The sequence below is a fragment of the Coprinopsis cinerea genome, assembly GCF_000182895.1.
Source record: "Coprinopsis cinerea okayama7#130 chromosome 4 map unlocalized cont3.4, whole genome shotgun sequence".
Taxonomy (NCBI): Eukaryota; Fungi; Basidiomycota; class Agaricomycetes; order Agaricales; family Psathyrellaceae; genus Coprinopsis; species Coprinopsis cinerea.
This window is the reverse complement of record NW_003307541.1, coordinates 2,747,863-2,766,752: the sequence shown is the minus strand read 5'-3', so window position 1 is coordinate 2,766,752 and position 18,890 is coordinate 2,747,863. Positions and strand designations below refer to the sequence as shown.

The following is an 18,890-nucleotide window of genomic DNA, read 5'->3' as shown; positions in this document are numbered from 1 at the left end:
TGTGTTCTGAAGGACTTAGGCCTGTGAGAATACAGACCACGAAATCCCTACCATCCTTGTACAGCGCATAACTGTACCTGCACGATTTCTCTGCTGAGATTCCCTTAAACTTCCGGGAGGTGTGTCGTTTGTTGAGATATGGCTTCTACCGACATCCCCGCACAGGGGTGACTTGCGATTGATTACTGACATCCGACCACCTTATTAGATTAATTGTATGGCAAGATTACGACTTCGGCCATATGAGCCCCTTGGGGCTCTGGCGACTCGCGCCTCGAACACGCGAGGCTTTCATGACTCGAACGCGCGCGTCGAATTCAAAGGGAACGCCATTGTGTCCGTGGGAACAAATTCCCAAATGTGCCGAACGCACTCATCGCTTGATGTGAGTTACCAAATTCGGGTTTTAACTTTCCTTTCTCACTGGCCGTTGGTTGTTCGAATGTAGGATTTGAAAGCTTTAAAGCCTGGACAGCGGGTCTGTGGGAAAAAACACAGGTTGATTCCGAACATCTACCATCACTTACACCGTCCCCCCGTCCTTTGAACACAAAACTCCACTGCAATCATGACTCAAGCACGACCTAAGCCAGATGTAAGTGTGTTAGATGTTAATTGCTGCTTGGACTCGATAATCTAACATACGATCTCTTGTAGTGGGAAGTTGGCCAGTTGGTCTATGTTGCCGATATCTGGAAATGCTCCAACAATGTCACGATTTACAACGACTGCATTGGCAAGATCGAAAGCCTCCAATGGACGACCTGGAATGTAAGTGCCACTCGTCGTTTATTGGTGATGATGACAGCTCACGCAGACATGTGCAGGGCTTCACCGGATGGTGCTACAACCTTATGGTCACCAAAGGCAATACGACTGTCCATGGCAAATACTGCCATGTGCCCGAAGATATTCTCTTCGACGTTTCCGTTGGCGCCGACGTCAAGGACTAAGAGTGCCGCTATTTGAAGATTGTTGGTTGTACGTTGACGGTTTTTCTCTGTGGCTCAAGTTTTGGATACTGATCCTCCCTTTAGTCCTCCGATATTTATAGCGATTAACGCGCCCTCAAGTGCCACCCGATGTGCGAATCGGAGTCGACGGCCCCTCCATCACGAGAGGTCACCCTCAAGCCAGCCGACTTGTGCTGTGGCAGAAGCGCTCCAGGCCCGACGTTCAGCGCCGAAGAGTCATTCATGGGTAGTTACTTTGGTAGTCTATAGCTAGTGTCCAGTATAGGGATTGCCAGAATGACGACAGCTTTCGCTTCTTGAACATCGTGTGACTTAAGACTTGGACAAGAATACAATCTCCGAGAATCAGGTCTATTTAATCCGAGTCGATGTTGATTGCATCTTCCCTTAGATGGACCGCTGAATATCGTTTGAACGCTTCCACGAGGTGCCAGCAGTGCGCCTGGCTCATCCGTTCCTTGTCCCGGTTCTGGTTGTAGTACTTTTGGAAAGCATCGACGAAACTGGCCACCTTCGCTCGTGGCATTCGAGCAGTCGAAATAATGATACTGTCCTTGTCCAACCCGAAGTCCTTCAACTCTTGAGAGAAATCGTGAAGCGGATAAGAAGCCATGCCGAGGAGTTCCTTGATTTTATCCGTAGAGACCTGCAACTCCTTGCGACAGGCAGGCTGCTCTACTAATGGTTTCCTGCAGGCGGGGACTCCGCAGTTGGCGGTAATTAGACTAGTCGACGTACCCTCGAGGGTGGCCATCGAGCTGTTGTTTCGTTGGGGAGCAAGGTCGTATGTTGATCCACTGGCCATCCTCTCTCGCCTTTTATTGTGGACGCGGCGTACAAGCTCGTGAACAGCGCGTTTGGCTTCAGGATCGAGTCTCGCTATGTCGAGATTTGAGAATGTAGTGATATGCTGTTTTGGCATTGAGTCGTTGGCACCAACTGTGATGCATAAAGTAGGGGGACGTACGTTCTCTATAATGTCTTCCACTATTTGGGACTGATCCATGAAATATTTCAGGGGATCGAGAGCGGAATGTGCTTTGGCTTTCAAAGTCGTCTAATCGTTGATTGTCGGTGTGTGGAGCCCTGGCAAGCCACAAAACAGAATACCTTGAATCGGTATAAATCGCAGTCTTCCATGTTCAGTGCATTCTGTATAATTGCCTCGACTGTGGGATGTCACGGTAGCAATTAACGAATGGATCCAAAGGTCGGAGACTCTGTGAAGGACCTACGCTCAGGCTTCCGGACGCTACATATGTGAAGAGACATATTCCCTTGCTGCACGAGGGGAACGAGAGACTGTTCGGTAATTTGGAAGAGCGGATGAGGAATAGAGGGGACGACAACTTCACGAGATATATACCGCGTTGCTGAGTCGCATGACCCGAGGCATCAAGGCGCCAAAATCGATCAGGCTTTACGAGCCAGAGATCGGGAACTGTTTCCCAAGGCTGGTCGTAAGTCATTTGGAAAAATCCAGCCAGATAGAATTTCTGAGAGAAGAAGAAGACGGGGGATGTGTTGTCACTGAATGAGTTCAATTTCGATTTTGAACATTCGATCGAAAAATCGATGTATCCCGGTGCGAATCTGCCACATACCCACAGAGTGGATTGGTCTCTTCTAGCACGCGGATAGAACGGCCGTTACCCAGATAAGTCCAGGAAAAAGTAGTCTCGGACGAATAAAACGAAGATGCTCCTCTGCGCCAAAACCCCAATTTCCATTTAACCGACCAGTGCCTCAGGCCCTACTCGTTGTGTGGAAACTAGTCGATTTCAATCACGTCAAAGGGGCGCTTCGAATTTTCCGTCGCATAGCGTTTGAATGCCTCTACAAGATACCAGCAATGGGTCGAGGTCATTCTCTGTTTCTCGGGTCCTCGCATCTGGTTGTATCGCAGCTGGAAAGCTTCGACAAATCTGGTAATGGCTTCCCGAGGCATTTCCCCCGGTTTTGCTGATGTAGAGATGATGGTTCCTTCGTCTTCTACCCCAAATTCTATCAAATCCCTCCTGAGGAAACGAAGGGGAAGTGCCGAAAGATCGAGGAGGCTACGGACTGCAGCTTTTCCAGTTGTTTCCGCCACGGGGAAGGCGCGAGCGTAATGATCGAAGGTTCTTGGTATATCCGGTTTGCCGCCGATGGAGTTGGGAACAAAATTTTGCTGGGTTGGGAAGGCAACAGTGGAAGACACGATTCGCTTCGAAGATTCGCCTCGCCCACGCCTTGCATATTGTGAGGGCGCGGAATCTGGGCTCAAGTTGTCTTCGGCAGCATTATGCACTTGTCGAGTTCGAGTCAAAGACAATTTGCGCTGCCTTCTCGCGGTGTTGTGAACCCGACGGGCGTACTCCTCGAAATACATCCGGGAGTTTGAATAGGCTGCTGCATTGATAGTTGTGTTTTTCCTCAAAAACTGCGGATTGGACCGTAGACGATCAGGACTTCGATTGAAGGGATAATAAGATCGAGCTTACGTTGGTTAGAGTTTCGCTCACCTTTTCCCGTTGGTCAATGAACATGAGCCCAGGGTCAAGAGATGCGCGAACTTCGATACTGAAAGAGGTCTTCCCAATGCATTTTTACCCTGAGTTAGTCATGACAGAACGGATGACTTTTGAAGCAATCTGTACCTTGAAGTGTTCGAAGGAGGCGCCCTTCTTATCAAGGGCTCGCTGCAGCCTACCCTCGACTTCAGAAACGAGTAAAGGATTCAGAAAATTTAATGTCTGACAATAAAGTATCAAATCAGGGGGAAACGTACGCTCGCCTTGTGTTAAGTTGCACACCCCGACCATGTTGAACAGCAGCTGAGACCCTGAACTTGAATAATCCTGCCTGGCGGCTCCCCCAACCCATGCACTTATGCAGCCAACAGGTTTCCACGACAACAAGGCCACTCTGACGGGTCTGGGTGACAGGTTCCAAGGAAAACTACTCTGTATCGAGATCTGGGTCTACATTTCATCGAGTTTGCAGGAGACATTGGTGACAGGTCAGTACTCAGTCCTTACTAGGGCGGGGAATCCGCGTGTCTTTAAAGTCCTGGGCGTCCAGTAGAACAGAGCCCAATGATCACACTAGCCAACTTTTTTCAAAAAATATATTGTGCCTCGTCCCTTTGAAACCAGTCAAAGGCGACTCGGCGGTGGTTATATGTCCCTAGATAATACATGAAAGTTCAACTCAATTCGTAACAGACCGTTTAGCGTACGATGCCCATGCAGGCCCGCTGTAGCCTAGGTTCCTTCGACGAAGGATCGGTTCCGGCGATGCATCGCTTCCGATTGACCTTCGAGAAGCGGCACCGTCTTCACCAGGTGGCGGGGCAGCTGCGCCGCCCTCAGTGGATTCCGAGCCAGAGTTGGTCTCTTCTGGTTTGGGTTCACTGGCACCGTCCTCTGTCGTCGGCGCACCTGGAGGAGTGGTCGACGAATCAGTTGGCGGAGGGGAGGTGGCAGCGTCACTGGGAGATGGCTGAGGGGGTGCTTGTTCGCCGCCAGCTACGGGTGGTGCTGAAGGGTCGGCTGCAACTCCACCAGAAGCAGAGGGGGAGGCAGACGAGGCTGGGTCAGATGGTGAAGGGGCGGTTGGGTCAGAGCCAGTGGGAGGGGAGGGAGGGACGACGGGAGGAGTGTCGACCTTCTGCTGAGGCTCGGAAATGTGAGTGATCTTGTGGACCAACACGGTAGTCTCCTGAATTGTCGTTCCGGGTTGGAACCCTGCATCGTTCGAAGTGATGTTGTGGAACAGAGCGTTCACGTCGAGGGGAGTGGATGTCGAGTTCAGGGGGGTAACCGGTGGGGTCGAAGCCTGGGGTGGTTGCACTACGGCAGCTCCACCTGACACTGCTGCACCTGAAGGTTGGGCAGGGGCGGCGGCAGGGTCAGTGGGAGGAGTTGCAGCGTCGGGAGTAGTTGCGTCGGCAGGTGCTGATTCGGGGGTCTCAGCCTGGCGACCGTAATGCTTGACAGGATCAGCCTGGCGCCGTTCGTAGTGCTTCATGTAGACTTCACGGGGGAAGCGACGAGCCTGAACAGTTTCTGGCTCAGGAGCAGGCTCCCGAGCAACAGGTTGTTCCGGTGGAGAGGGAGGTGTTGAGCGCTTCTCGTAGTAATCAGCATAGACCTTGCGAGGGTAGCGCCGTTGTTGGAGCTCAGGAGGCTCGGCAGCTTGTGCACGAGCTTCAACAGGCGGGGAGGCGGGCTCGGAGCGTTTCTGATAGCGTTCATACAACGAGCGACGAGGGAATCGCCGTTCGATCTGCGGAGTGTCAGGCTCGGGCGCCCGTTTCTCCGGCGGTGCTGAAGGTTGAGAACGCTTCTGATAGAAGTCGTGGTAGACCTTTCGAGGGTAGCGTCGAACGATCTCCTCGACTTCAGGCAATGGGTCGCGCGCCTCTATGCTTTCGGAGGAAGCAGTGTCGCGAATGTCGATCTCGGGGGCAGAACGGGCGTCCATAGGGTCATCGTCTAATGATCTCATGCGAGCGGGAACGTCGACGATCTCCACCTTCCGGGGAAGGACAGGATCGTCTGCTAACGCACGAGCCACGGGCGGTGAGGCCGATGGAATCCTGGGAATGAGGTCAGGACGAAGCGGGTATATCATAGAGTCGGTGAGACGTACCGGACAGGTGCACCTAGAACCGAGGCCGCGTTGAAGACCAAGGTAGCGAGGATAAGAGTGGATGCTGGGTAAATCATCGTAGAACCAGACGGTGATTTGAGTCGGAATGAACGTCGTTTAGTCGTAGGGAACAAACGTCTCGACCAGCAAAGACGGGACTCTGGGCAACCTGGCGCCAAAGAGAGTGAGCACTGCTGAGGAATCAAGGATGGCGGGCGCTGGATTATATACCCTCCTTGGGCCCTGGGAAACGGAACCAGATGGGTCCCTGACCATCAGGTCACCAGGGCATCAAAATCAATCAGAGGCAGTGTGGTCGTAAATGTGTACAGTCGCGCCCGTAGTGGACCCGTGGGGCTGTACGCCCCGCCGACCATTTGGGACCTAGGGAAAGATACTAATCAGTACGAGTATTCACCACAACCTTTACAGAGACTTACCAACGGACAGAGGCAGCAAACTGTGTAATTACCCCCCCCCCCCCCCCCCAAAAAAAAAAAAAAAAAAAAAAAAAAAGAGAGGATATGAGAGGATATTCCCCGCGTCCACTCGTATCCGAGAAGGCGGCGTTTCAGGTGCCATTGATTATGATGATCGGAAACACCGCGCATTGCGGGTACCCTGATGATCTCGGTTGACTAGCTCCAGGGCGCCCAGAAGCACGCTACAGCGCTTCAAATAGCGTCTTCCATCTCTCAATTGCACACAAGAGATGTAACAGTGGGCGCCGGAGACAGGCGTAGAGTTGTTGAACCAGTCGGTGGATCCTGAAGAACCAGAACAGTCAGATGTGCTACTTTGCACCCTGGTCAATTCCCTTCTTGCAATCAGACCTCGAGGCATTGGGCCCTAAAATGGGCGCTGACATCCTGCCGCCAAGCGCCACGAGCAATTACGCCGGGAACTAGGGATTGATAAACCATCTCATCGAAGTGTCAAGATGATCATTGCTGTGTCGGAGGCAACCTGCCGAGATCTTCTTGAAGAAGTCATTTCATTGTTTTGCTCATAAACCTGGGTGTAAGGCAATTGCTTCAGTCTCCGAACAACAGCATCGAATCCACATCCACAACCTATATGTTAGAGATCCGAATTCATGCCCGTCCACAGCGCCCTTCTCCACCAGTCGGATGACACAGAGATCAGGCTATCATGGGCGCCATAACACTGCTAATAGTAAGCACCGTACTCCTCGAGCTCCTCGAACCTCGCAATCAGGTCCAACACTTCTTCCCTCAGCGCAATGTCGGCTAAATCCTCGACATCCCTAGCCAAATACCCTTCCTCGTCCTCCAAAAACCTGCGGAACAGGACGTCCTCGTGGTCCGAAATCGTATCTCGACGGTACCACTGATTTCGGCGCCCACGACGTTGAATTTGAGGAGAGAAGAACGGGTCTGCGGGGAGAACACCCCGGTTTCTACTGGACCGCCTTAGGTGGACAGGCCTTCGACGAGTCCTATGACCAATAGAACCCGGGAAGAGTGAGGATAGGATGCCCTTGATCGGGTTGTCGAGTGGAGAGGAGTGCTTGTGGCTGAAGCTGGTGGTATACTGCATTCGTTGGAACCTGTTGTACCCACTTCCCGCCGGGCACGACTCGGTTTTCATGAAAACCTCCGCGAATCCGCCTGGGAAGGGAGTGAAGCGATGGAATGTGAACACCTTTGGTTTCCCGGAAGCTTCGTCGAGGACGGGCGTTTGGGTCACCCCCGGAGTGCTGATTTCTACAATATCGCGTTTCTCTGGTGCTCCGGTGCTTGACGTAGTGAAGATCAGCACCGGGGGACGGAGCGACTTTTCAGGACATACGTACCCTGTGGCCGAGTGGACGAGAACTGCGGTAGCTACAGCCAGCGCAGCGAACAGCTTGGAAGTGAATTTCACCATCTTGACCTAATCGTAAAGCCTTCTCAAGAGCGGTAATTTATTCATCGTCAAATCAATGGGTGTTGTGTGTTGCCCGGCGCGCTGATATCGCTGGTTTCGAATTGTGTTGGAGCCTTTGATGGAAGCAGACTGATGGAAATGGAGAAAAGCTGGTTACAAGCTTTAGGGACAGTAAGCCAACAAGTGGCAGTGAATTGGGCAACGGAGGCTACCAGAATCTAGATCTGGTCATTCAGTCGCAGGTGTAATGCTAAACCGTGTCTATTGACGACCCTATTTCAATATCAATACACAAATGTCGTCAGAAAATTCATCTAAATACCCGCTTTTTAACTTTTAATTTCCCTTCATGGTCGAATCGCCTCCTGCACTTTTTGGTCCCTCAAGGACTAGGGTTGGGCAGAGACCGCGTGACTCTCATGCCCGCCAGTACCATGAGAACAAGGACGACGTAGACCATGCATCCTCCCACGAGGTTTCGTGCGATCGAAACTGCAAAGAGCGAGGATGCGACAGCCGGTGCGAATGACCTCATTCCAGATGTAACCATCTGGGCTACACCATTGGCAGAACCCAGCAAGCCGGGGTTGGGGGTAGACTGGACAACCAATACCGACATTGCAGCTACAGAAAGACGCTCATCGTCAGATAATTCCACCGCTGAGGCCCAAAGAAAACACGCACCATAGCAAGGAGAAACGAAACACAACGAAGCGAATTGTACAGCGATCACGCACATTACTTTCCAATCGACGTATCCAGCTTGCCGTGCGAACGCATTGGCGAAGGGGAAGCAGCAGAAGGAAACAAGAAACGTCACGAAGCATACGCGATGAATCCGTCTAGGACCGAAACGCCTCATCGCCGACCCCATGAACATCACTTGCAGGAAACCGCTCGTGAGGCCCTCTGCTGCCATGATAGTGCCGATGCGATAGGGGTCCAATCCCAGACCACCATAGGTGATTGGTGTAGACCAGATGAGAGGGATGAGAGCTGCATTGGCCATGTCGACAAAGGATAAGATGCCATAGTTGATGAGGACGGAGATGAAGCCAGGAACGAACAGCTCGCCCAACTTGGGGCGACCATCAGTTTTTGCGGGTACGTTGGCAGGCACACTCCCTGTTTCAGCGTCAGCTGCAATAGCGCCATACTCGGTTGGAGTACCGGTCGAAAGCAAGGGTCTTTTGGATTCGTCCTTCTCGCTCTCAATGTTGAGCAGTCGCTTGAGGCGAGTGAGAAGAGGCGTCTTTTTGGCAGACGGAAGGGTCTAGATGGCCTGGTCAATTAACACAAAGCACATTGCTGATATGATACGCACCTCTTTGAGAGCTACAGCTGAAATGGCGAAAGAAGTGAAGGCGATGATTGATGCGACTAGACATGGGAGAAGATATGGATACTCTCGTAACAGCGAGATTTTACCCAGAGTATCTGGCCATCTTTCTGCGGGACGAGTTAGAATGCCACCGATAATGGGTCTGGAGAGGTAAGCACGTCAGTTCAAGAAGCATTCACCATCCAGAATGTCCTCACCCTATCGTAACGCCAGAATTCCACATTAATGGAATCAAGGCGTAGGCGTCCCCAATGTTGGTTTTATCAGTAATCTATTGTAGAAGTCAGTTTACATGAAGCCCTGAAGCAACAACAAGGAACATACCTCGGCGAGTATACTCTTAGATACCCCTATCAAAAACTTCAAGGTCAGTTAATCCATCCTGGGTCTTGAGAAGAAAGCCAGCGCACCGATATTCCCGTTGAAAAATCCCTGCAAGCAGCGATAGTACACAAGTGACCAGAAAGTCTTCGACAGTCCAAAGCCAAGCATGGCCAGCGAAAGACCCAGAGGACCCAGCAACAAGATTGGCTTCCGGCCAAAGATATCTGACGAAAGACCCCATAGGAACACAGTCATGGTCTCTGCGATGAAGAAGACAGATTCCTAGGACGAGGGTTAGCCCAAAAACATTGTACAAGCTACTCGTCGACGTACGATGATCCCCGCATAGTAGCCCGTTTTCGTCTCGTCGCCCTGGGTAATCCCCGTCTCTCTAACGAATTCGTTGATGAAAGGATAGATTACAGTCGCCGTAACGGGTTCCGCAAACTGAATCAGAAAAACGATGAAAACTTGCAGCTTGGGCAATGGCGTCCTTTCGACGACTTTTGTTGCTGTCGTTTCAGCATCGTGAGTCGTGTTGGAGTCGTCGCGTTCGATTTCAGGGTTCGTCACGGTCATAACGGTCGTAAAAAAGATGGGGAGAGGTGTCCAAACAGAATCGAGTCATCGTTAATCCTGTTAAATAGTAGAAGGGTTCAACAGTGCCCGATTCTCCGACTAGCATGTGGAGCCTGCCATGGCGGAACGATGAGAAACAGTCACGGCCAAGACGGGCCTGATTTCGGTTTGGCTGTGTCAGCCAGCCACTCGCAATCAGAACCGACTCGGCCCCGACGGCTGCAGTCGTGAGCTCCAACCGCTTTTCGACGTTAAGGCGGCGTTGAAGGTGTAAGCGCCCAAGGTGGAGACGGAATTTCGAGCCGTTTACCCTGACAAGTTGTTCCTGAAAAGGACGCGAAAGATGTCTACCATTTCCTCCTATGATACAGCCCTATCCTATTCCATTCCTGACAAGCATACAAATACGCACAGTGTCCAGACTCTGCAGTACTATATATGATCAAGCCCTCGAGGGATGCCCATCTGGCAGGAGGAACGATAGACGTATGCCAATAAAGATTACCACCAAAAGCACATAATACACCATATAACCATTTGCCAGGTTTCTTTCAAGGGAAACCGAGAAGAGAGAGGTCGCGATAGTCGGGGCGACAGAACGCATGATAGACGCAATCAACTGGCCCATCCCGTTTGAAGCACCTAGCGCCCCCTTGGGTGCGTTGCTCACAACCAAGATGTGCATCGAAGCTTCGAGAAAACGTCAGAGATAACACATTGTTCTCAAGGTCATTAATGAAACAAACACATACCGTAACCTGCCAGAATCGGGATTTGCCCTAACAATTGAAGTATTATAACACTTCCTACCATCCAATCTACCCTTCCTCTCCTTTTGGCCAGGTAACTCGCCACTGGAAAGAGACCTGTGCAAACCAGGAATGAACCATAGGAGAAAATATACACCTTTTTTGGTCCAAATTCCCTTGTCAGTTTTCCGAGGTATTTGAGTTGAAGCACAGCATTGGCGAGGCCAAAGGCGCCCATGAGGACTCCTATCCTATAGGCGTCGAGACCAAGGCCACCAAGTGGAATTGAAGATGAGTACATCAGAGGAAGGAGGGAGTTGTGCGCCATCTCGTTGAACGCGATGAAGATATAGTTCAGATAGGTCATCAGCAAGGGTCGGATCATCAGAATCCGGTAGGAGCTTTGGGAGCCACTGGAAAGACTGGTGGACTTTCGAGTGGTCGCAATCTCAGTCCGTGTAGAGGATTCCACCGCGCTGTAATCTGGAGGTGGCGAACCTTCATGAACACCATTCTGAGCTTTGAGGTGTTTACGCGGAGCTTTACTTCCGAACTTTGACGTTAATCGTTGACGAAGAGGGGCAGATGGCAGAGTCTAAATGATTGCTCAGCCTCCCTCAGACCCAGGGATACGTCTGGAACGATATACCTCGTGAAGGGCGACTAAGCCGAACATGAACGAAAAGACAGCAAAACTTCCAGCTATGGCGCATGGGAGGAAGTATGGATGGTCTTTCATGAGGTCCATGCTGCCGAATACCTCAGGCCACCGGCCCGCTGGATTAGCGAAGATACCGCCAATAATAGGCCTGTCCAAAGGAGACGCATTGAGTACGGAAGATTTCCGTTAGTGTATCTAATTCGTACCCGATAGTAATGCCCATGCTCCACATGAATGGAAGCATAGAGAAGAGCTCGCCTATGTTCGTTTCGTCCGCGTTCTAGAGAGAAAACCAGCATTAAGCACCTCTGACGAGAGGATGAGGAATAATCAGACTCGCCTCAGCCAGTACGCTTTTTGACACCCCTATGGGCCGGTATGGTTAGAGTGTTCGACCTGACAACAGATCACGATGATTGTCCTACCAATGTTTCCATTAAAGACACCCTGCAACGACCGGAAGATCAACAACGACGCGAAGCTTTTTGAAAGGCCGAAGCCCAGCATAGAGATTACCAGTCCGAATGGACCCAGGAGTAGGACGGGCTTCCGGCCTAGCTGGTCTGACAACCAACCCCACTGGAACACAGTGAGCGCTTCGGCGAGGAAGAAGACGGATTCCTGGAGTAGAGTGAGCATGCTCCGTGCGCCTTTCGAATCGAACGAACGAGGGGTGAGCTCACGATTAGCCCAGCATAGTACCCCGTTTTGCGCTCATCTCCATTGGTGACGCCAGTCGCCCTAACGAATTGATTGACAAAGGGGTAGATCACAGTGCCGGTAATGGGTTCTGCTATCTGGATGAGGGTGATGACGAACAACTGGAGGCGAAGGACGCTTGAAGGCTGGTTCCCTGCTCTCGAGCGGTGGTTTGGTTGATCGCTTCGGTGGCTGAGAAGTGAAGTGGTCTCGTCATTTGTGCGGTCTTGGTCACAACAACTGCTGGGAGGTGCGCAAGACATGAAAAGGCGGGGGGGATACTGGAGAGTTTGGGAGAAGGAAGGGAATCTACTTCGAAACTGAGAGGGGATTTTAGGTGTCCAAGCCATCGGGGTTGTCCATGGCTTAACCAAGACACATTCCATCCGGAAGGGACTCCCGGGGAAAGCCCAACCACATCGGACAACGGTACTGGGACTCCATGGAAAATGTGTATTTCAGCACCGATGCGTACTTTGAGAGAACCTAATGCTTCATTCAACCTAGAGCCTAAGATTCAGCCGATTCGTGTAATGAAAGAGGAAATAGAAGCCCAGTTATCCAACGAAATCTGGAGACCACGTTTGTCACTCCCATCGACGGTGCGTTATGACGTTGCTCGGGAGATTGCGACATTGGGTCGGCACTTTACCGACAGTTCAGATGAATTAATGGCGCTGGATTCCTTCATTCGATGGTAAAGGGAAGGTGACTTTTTCGAAATCGTTGAGCTTTATTGATAGAGACATAGCAAAGGGCTCACCTGAGTAGAAAACGCAGACCATGGCTATGCACCACGTAGCAATCGGATAAAAAAACTGATTCCTTCTCCTCTGGCACCCGACAGAGATTCCCCGTGAATGATAGAAGAAGTGCCGCGCTTTCATGTTTCTCACAACAGCAGCGCCGCACAAACGGGAAGAAGTCTGTGCTATACTTATGGGCTTCGACTGAACACGTCAGCGCAAGCTTGGGTTCTTCCTTTCACCAGCTCGAGAGGCCAGGCGGTAAAGACTGGAAGCAGTCAAATCGTTACCTTTCTCTTCGAGGTCAGCAAACGTTCCTGTGATAAATACGCGTCACCGACCTTCAACGCATGGCACCGATGTCCCAATTCGCAGTCAATCCGGAGTTCGTGACCGCCTGAATCTTGCCCAAGGCCTCCAAGGCGATAAGAAGACAGATTTTGGGAACCGAATTTCTCCAAACGCTGGGCCGTAATGTCCATACCCAGTTGGAGTCGAATGCAGAGGCAACCTTGAGAACTATTTGAAAGCCCGATAAAAGCCCAGTTTACGGTTGTTAGGCTTCTCGTTCGTGATCCGATTCCGCCTCTCGCAGCTGAAGCGCCCTTCCACCGGCTTAATTCGCCTGTTCAACCTTCAACGACGGCACTGTCATTGGATTGAGAGGAGACAATTTGAGCCGATTTCAGAAGCCACATATCATGCATGGAGCAAACTACATGGGTGGAAAACGGTGAGCATATCACCGAAGGAAGACACAGAAAGCAATAGAGCGCATATACTTACTTCCAACAGAAACACCGTGAAGGCAAAAGGCCGCGATCGAACAGCCAGAATCCAAAAGGATTTCTTCGGAAAGCAGAAGATGAATATCTTGTCGAGAGGCCTTGTCGCGAACACGGAAATCAATTCACAAGGAACGGCTGCAACCACAGGCAAAAACATAGGGGTGGCGGACATATCGCTCGCGCATGCACGTCAGAAGATCCAGCTTCCCAAAGGATCGGAAAACATATGGATACCAGAACCGTATAGCTATAGCAGCGGTACATCATCTTCTCCAAGGATTGGGACAACGCGGACGCGAAAAGATACGCATTCGGCCAAATCCAACTCGAAGGCGAAGATACTGAAATATCTGGATCAGAATGAACGTAAGATATGCCGCAATCTGTGATGTTCACGCTCCTAATTCGTGTCGAAGCAACTCTATTAAAGAATCTGCTGGAACGAATAAGGGAGACTCCAGACCTGGTTGGCTTGTCCGTAAGTCGCCCCAGTAAAAGAAGGAAGGTGAGCTCGACGTTGTATTCCGTAACACGATCGACGCTCATTAGGTCTTCCAAGCTGGACGTATTTGAAATTACCGCCGAAGAAAAACGTTGTGAGGAGCGAGAATTAGCGCCCAGCAACCGGATGTCATCAGAGAAGTGTCGGCCGTCCGGCGCAGGAAATTATGAAAGAGTGGAAGCATCCCAGGCACAAGGAGACGAGCCAGCAGAAGAATCGCCAATTGCCGAAAAAATTGAACTATCTCCCATGCGTCCCAGCTTCGAGTTCAGCTCAATGGATTATCCGGAGAGCACTTCCATTGCAGAAGATGAAGACCGCTTCGACGCTTTAGCACTCCCAGAACCAGGCAGCTGGAGCTCAATCCAGCCGGAATGGAGAAGTGGTTCACCCGATGTTGGAGCCGACGGACTGGGAGACGGATCACCGTACTTGCAAAGGGACAATGGCGCGCGTTTCCAACACCAGACCCCTCCTGACGTTTTTGACGCCAGAGGACTGCCGTGCCTCATTCGCCTATCCCCTCCTCGGACCTCGTCGGCGGTTTTTGGAACTCTTTTCGAGCGTCGAGATCCCTGGAAGACAGTTGGACAGATACTTGGTGTAGAGCCCTCGAGCGATCAGGACAACGGAGTTGAAGAAATCGAAAGCGAGCCGGAAATATCGAGCTTATGTGCAGCGAAGGGCAGCAATATGGAGGGCAGCGCAGGTCACGTCGGCATCCAGTCAAGCAGAGCTCACTCGTCAGAATGGTCCCGCTCGATGCTGGAACAAGGCACTCAGAACGGGAGCGACTTTGACCACGATGAAGGTGAGAGCAGTGCGGAGTCCAACATAGGTGCCATAGACGACCAGGAATTCGAGCCACTCAACAGCGATTCCGACTTTGAGCTCATGGCCCACGAACTCGTGGTGGATGCCCACACCCCGGATCCCGTGTGCAACTCCAGCCACTTTTCTCAAGAGAAGGCGGAGCAACCCAAGATCGATGACGGAGTAAACGCTGGAGTCCGAGGTCCAGTTCGTGAATCAGACGAAGATGGACGATCGTGGACGGGGAAGGGCCAGGACGTGCGTCATTCCGGTTCCCTTTCTTCGTGGCCTTCAGTCGGAGTCGTCGAAGAGCACCAGTTCGAAGTTGAAAGGTCACAGTCTCCCTCACCCGGCGTGGAAGAGACCAAGTCCCCGAGGAGGCGAACGGCTGGCGGTCGAGCTGTATCTCCCCTCGAAATATTGTCCATTCCAAAGCTGCAACATATTGACGGGAAGTTTCTTGGTCCCTCTCTTTTTGACTTTGGCGACCAATTGGAACAGTCAGACGAGGAAGAGCAAAGCATTGGAAGCCTGTAGTCAGACTGACGAATGTCTGCGCTGTGTTCAGTAGCAAGCCACCAGTGTAGTCGACGTCGGCGTGTCCCATTGCAACTGAGGACGGATATGAAATCAGCTGAGGTGATGGGAAAGTGTGAGAAGGTTGTACCCCTCAACGATATAGCGAGAAGTTACAGCAATCAGGGAAGGTTTGAGGCTGAAGGTCTGAATGCGGCGGGAACAAAGGAAATCAGGATGTCGGCCGAACAACCCGAAATGGCCATTTCAACCTCTGATTAGCAGAGCGCTTGCCAAAGATGAGCGCCTATTTTTTGCAGTGCCTGGCATAAACGATTGCTGTTCTATGGGTTACAGTTTCCGCAAAGTCGACGTGTCCCAACTGACCAACTCCTGTGTGTAGTGTTGGGACGGGTCCAGACGAGATGGCTACAACACGGAAACCAGATATTCACACTGGCAGCTGATTGATTCCTTGTAGATTTGCAAAGGAGGACTGCAAGCAGACTCGACACATTATTGTTCTCAAATGAGACGGACGCTAGATGTAAATGATATGACGAAAGAAGGATTAGGCTTGGGCAGTATTTCTTCTAAAGGGCTCGAATTCGAAGAATGCACGTAGCTGAGGTAATATGGGGTGGCAAAGGGATTATTTTAAGGCCAATGTCAGCCATCGTCCTGCATTCCCGCAGCCCAAGGCCTCGACAAATTCGTCTTTGCCGAGTTTTGGTTGCGCGGCAGTCAAGTTTGGAGTCACCAACCAAGCTTAGTCAACGGATCCGGACCCTTCGGGCTTCGTGACCGTGGGAAGATGCGTTCAGCGAGCTACAGTGGTCACAGCCTCTTTTTGACTCGCCGTCATCCACGACGACGACGACGACGATCGCCCCTCAACTGTTTCACAACCACGAACCACAACCACCAAGGCGTTGCGGGACCAACGTCGACACAACCAACACGTCTTGACCACAACAAGACCCAGCTCTTCGCAATGTTTTCAACAACGTCTAGCTCCGCGACTGGTCCGGGATCAAAGACAATAGCAGCCAATGCGCTCAGAAATGCTGGCCTCATCGACAAGGATGCTCAGATGCGCGACGTGAACGACAAGCCAGGAGGACGCAAGGGCGTCTCCAAGATTCGCTCTCATCGGAACCGACCAATAGACGTCTTCAAGGACCAACCGGGCTCCCACAGGGTAATTATCACAACTCATTTTCTCAGCGTATAGGGAACGGGCAGCACATTGCACAACTTCTATTGAGCCTGTCGTCGCCCTCCCTTTTTCTATGAAGAGAACCCCAGCTCACCGATCCCCCGAACGTCCTCGCAGCTCGCATCCCGAATATCATCCTCTGCATCGCACGCCGGACCTTCAGACCCTCTCGCGATTCGTGGTGCTGCCCGACCAACAGCGACTGGCCGATTACGCAGAAATGCTGTCTCAACTGGGGGTGCTTCGACTAGTATTGTGGGAGGGCCGCGGGTTTCGATTGGACGCTCGAAGGCCATTGAATCATGGAGGGAGGTGGTCCGAAAGCGGTGGAATGCAGATGCTCAGTTTCTCAATCTGGAAGTGCGTGGTTTTTCTCTCATGATAATTACCAGTGATTTACCATCTATCTCCAGTCTTTAATTGACGACGAATTGGTCAAGAAATACAACCTTTCTTCACCGGGTATTGGTGGGGGCAGCGCAAAGGAAGCAGGCGTCATATTCAAGCTCGCAAGCGAACTCAAACCACCAGTATGTTGATCCTACACTTTCGACGATGACCGCGCTAACCCCCTGCTCAGATAAAAACGCTTTCTCTGGCCAATAACAAGCTCGCCGGGGAACATCTTCAATACCTTTCCAAATACCTACCCAAACTCGAAAACCTCTCACTACAAAACAATAATCTGTGTCATTGGAAAGACTTGGACTATATTTCTGCACGAAAGGATAAACTTGTGCATCTTCGCGAGCTGGTGTTGTTAGACAATCCTGTGCGAGACATGGAGATTAAGAATGGCCGGGTTGACCGCTACAAACAGTAAGTTGATGGTCTGGATCGTCACCTATATTTCTAACCCTATCCAGCGAGCTTATCCGGCGCTTTACGTCTCTGGAGGTCTTGGACCAGGAGCCTGTCGCAAAAATTGGATTCGACGTACCTCAAGGCAAGACCTCTGTCCCGGTGAAGAAACCGAGCGCGACCACGTTCCCATTTGATATGAACCCTCCATTTGTCACGGGTGTCGACCCCACTCTTGTTCCCAACTTCCTAGTCCGGTACGTTGCAGCTTCGCTCCACCGCTACATTGGCTCATTCATCACCGGTAGCTTCTACAACTTGTTCGACACCCAGCGAGAAGGCCTCGTCGACGCATACGATCCCCGAGCGACATTCAGTTTCTCTGTCAACACCACCATCCCGTCCAGAGCTCGGATTCAAGCGTTCCACCATTCAAAGGAGATGCCCAATCAACGGAAGCTGGAGTGGAGCCCATGGCTGGCTGGCGGATCGAGGAACCTCACCCGTATCGCGGGTGGTTTGGGAAAAACCATCCAGTCTCTTCATATCGGTGGCGAGGCGGTGGTCAAGGCTATCAAGAGCCTTCCAGGGACAAGACACGATCTCTCAGGCCCCCCTGAGAAGTTTTGTCTCGACGCTTTCCCCGTCCCTATCGGTCAGGATACGGGGTTGTTGGTGACACTCCACGGACAGTTCACAGAAGGTAACGTAGTCCATTAGACCATGTTTGGACAACTTGACTGACATTTCACGTTATTACAGTTGGCACCGAAGGGATACGGTCATTCGATCGTACCTTTGTGTTAGCACCAGCGCCCGAGGGATCTCGGTAAGTGGTAATGATGGATTCGTGTAATCGGGTTCTGATTTTGTCGTATTGCTGATTAGCGCTAGGTTAAACGGTTGGGATGTTATGATTTTGTCAGATCAATGGACCATTCGAATTTATTCTTCGCATGAGGCATGGAAGCCTGGCCCAATGCTCGTTCAAGCCCTTCCAAAATCTTCTACTTCGACGTCATCTTCAATTCCGTCATCTCAACCGATCATACCACCCCAACACCCACATTCGCAGCTTGCTGCGTCCTTAGCCCCGGAGCATCAGTCAGCGCTAGGGATGATTGTACGTTGCTCTCTCCGTTTATATTCGGGTTACTCGTGAACTGACTCCTGATTTGTGATAGCCTGAACCTCAAAGGAGTGCTGTGCTGGATCTCATGGCGCGGACAAACTTGAACGTCAAGTTTGCTTTCGACTGCCTCTCGAATAACGAGTGGAATATGGACAGGGCGATTGCAAACTTTGATGCAGTCAAGGTGGGTCTCCGTTGTTCATTTCTCCGTGGAGATGTTGCTAAAGACGTCTTGAACAGGCTACTTTGGGCAGGGACGCGTACCTGTGACATTGACCGTGGACCCTTCATTCCCGTTTGCATTCGCAGAAAGCCGCTCATCCCCGAGATCCGCTTCTGTTCCTCGTTCTACGGACTAGGATCATCGCCATATTTTCCTGTTTATACTAGCATATCTTCGTCTTAGTGTCTTCATGTTTTCTATGGTGAACTCGTTGATTTGTACGATGTAATACTTATATACGATGTTCTGGTCTCACACAATGCATATCACCACACCTCTCCTGCATTCAATTCCAAA

The 18,890-nt window shown here is 51.3% G+C and overlaps 9 protein-coding genes across 9 annotated transcripts; 3 read left to right on the top strand and 6 right to left on the bottom strand.

Annotated features, from left to right (window-relative positions):
• Positions 1–568: 568 nt before the first annotated feature.
• On the top strand, positions 569–953 carry CC1G_06166 (hypothetical protein; the record flags this gene model as incomplete). Its single annotated transcript, XM_001836527.1, has 3 exons — positions 569–595; positions 658–771; positions 828–953. 3 exons carry the CDS (start codon positions 569–571, stop codon positions 951–953), a joined length of 267 nt encoding a protein of 88 aa, XP_001836579.1.
• A 376-nt stretch (positions 954–1,329) lies between these two features.
• On the bottom strand, positions 1,330–2,114 carry CC1G_06165 (hypothetical protein; the record flags this gene model as incomplete). The annotated part of the gene is made up of 4 exons (XM_001836526.2): positions 1,330–1,652; positions 1,713–1,884; positions 1,942–2,031; positions 2,085–2,114. 4 exons carry the CDS (start codon positions 2,112–2,114, stop codon positions 1,330–1,332), a joined length of 615 nt encoding a protein of 204 aa, XP_001836578.2.
• A 631-nt stretch (positions 2,115–2,745) lies between these two features.
• On the bottom strand, positions 2,746–3,502 carry CC1G_06164 (hypothetical protein; the record flags this gene model as incomplete). Its single annotated transcript, XM_001836525.1, has 2 exons — positions 2,746–3,396; positions 3,458–3,502. The coding sequence occupies 2 exons, from the start codon at positions 3,500–3,502 to the stop codon at positions 2,746–2,748; spliced, it is 696 nt and encodes a 231-aa protein (XP_001836577.1).
• Positions 3,503–4,069: 567 nt separating this feature from the next.
• Positions 4,070–5,796, bottom strand: CC1G_06163 (hypothetical protein). Its single transcript, XM_001836524.2, has 2 exons — positions 5,610–5,796; positions 4,070–5,556 (listed from the first exon to the last, which is right to left on the bottom strand). Exons 1-2 carry the CDS (start codon positions 5,684–5,686, stop codon positions 4,167–4,169), a joined length of 1,467 nt encoding a protein of 488 aa, XP_001836576.1. The 5' UTR covers positions 5,687–5,796; the 3' UTR covers positions 4,070–4,166.
• Positions 5,797–6,779: 983 nt separating this feature from the next.
• On the bottom strand, positions 6,780–7,499 carry CC1G_10069 (hypothetical protein; the record flags this gene model as incomplete). The annotated part of the gene is made up of 2 exons (XM_001836523.1): positions 6,780–7,368; positions 7,426–7,499. The coding sequence occupies 2 exons, from the start codon at positions 7,497–7,499 to the stop codon at positions 6,780–6,782; spliced, it is 663 nt and encodes a 220-aa protein (XP_001836575.1).
• Positions 7,500–7,881: 382 nt separating this feature from the next.
• On the bottom strand, positions 7,882–9,744 carry CC1G_10068 (hypothetical protein; the record flags this gene model as incomplete). The annotated part of the gene is made up of 7 exons (XM_001836522.2): positions 7,882–8,159; positions 8,184–8,772; positions 8,824–8,983; positions 9,039–9,112; positions 9,166–9,191; positions 9,252–9,447; positions 9,499–9,744. The coding sequence occupies 7 exons, from the start codon at positions 9,742–9,744 to the stop codon at positions 7,882–7,884; spliced, it is 1,569 nt and encodes a 522-aa protein (XP_001836574.2).
• Positions 9,745–10,295: 551 nt separating this feature from the next.
• Positions 10,296–12,638, bottom strand: CC1G_10067 (hypothetical protein; the record flags this gene model as incomplete). The annotated part of the gene is made up of 10 exons (XM_001836521.2): positions 10,296–10,434; positions 10,497–10,523; positions 10,567–10,598; positions 10,621–11,088; positions 11,361–11,434; positions 11,461–11,520; positions 11,580–11,775; positions 11,838–11,947; positions 11,974–12,339; positions 12,617–12,638. The coding sequence occupies 10 exons, from the start codon at positions 12,636–12,638 to the stop codon at positions 10,296–10,298; spliced, it is 1,494 nt and encodes a 497-aa protein (XP_001836573.2).
• A 1,500-nt stretch (positions 12,639–14,138) lies between these two features.
• Positions 14,139–15,239, top strand: CC1G_10066 (hypothetical protein; the record flags this gene model as incomplete). Its single annotated transcript, XM_001836520.1, has 1 exon — positions 14,139–15,239. The coding sequence occupies one exon, from the start codon at positions 14,139–14,141 to the stop codon at positions 15,237–15,239; it is 1,101 nt and encodes a 366-aa protein (XP_001836572.1).
• A 973-nt stretch (positions 15,240–16,212) lies between these two features.
• On the top strand, positions 16,213–18,877 carry CC1G_10065 (hypothetical protein; the record flags this gene model as incomplete). Its single annotated transcript, XM_001836519.2, has 10 exons — positions 16,213–16,419; positions 16,555–16,797; positions 16,851–16,967; positions 17,018–17,256; positions 17,304–17,495; positions 17,547–17,941; positions 18,001–18,067; positions 18,127–18,361; positions 18,423–18,554; positions 18,611–18,877. 10 exons carry the CDS (start codon positions 16,213–16,215, stop codon positions 18,638–18,640), a joined length of 1,857 nt encoding a protein of 618 aa, XP_001836571.2. The 3' UTR covers positions 18,641–18,877.
• Between the last annotated feature and the right edge of the window lie 13 nt (positions 18,878–18,890).

What these genes read in the sequence shown, in the direction of transcription:
- CC1G_06163 (XM_001836524.2), bottom strand. Translation starts at nt 5,686, where the DNA reads ATGATTTACCCAGCATCCACTCTTATCCTCGCTACCTTGGTCTTCAAC. An exon ending in GTTCTAGGTGCACCTGTCCG is followed by an intron (nt 5,557 to 5,609) that starts GTACGTCTCACC and finishes CCTCATTCCCAG; the next exon opens with GATTCCATCGGCCTCACCGC.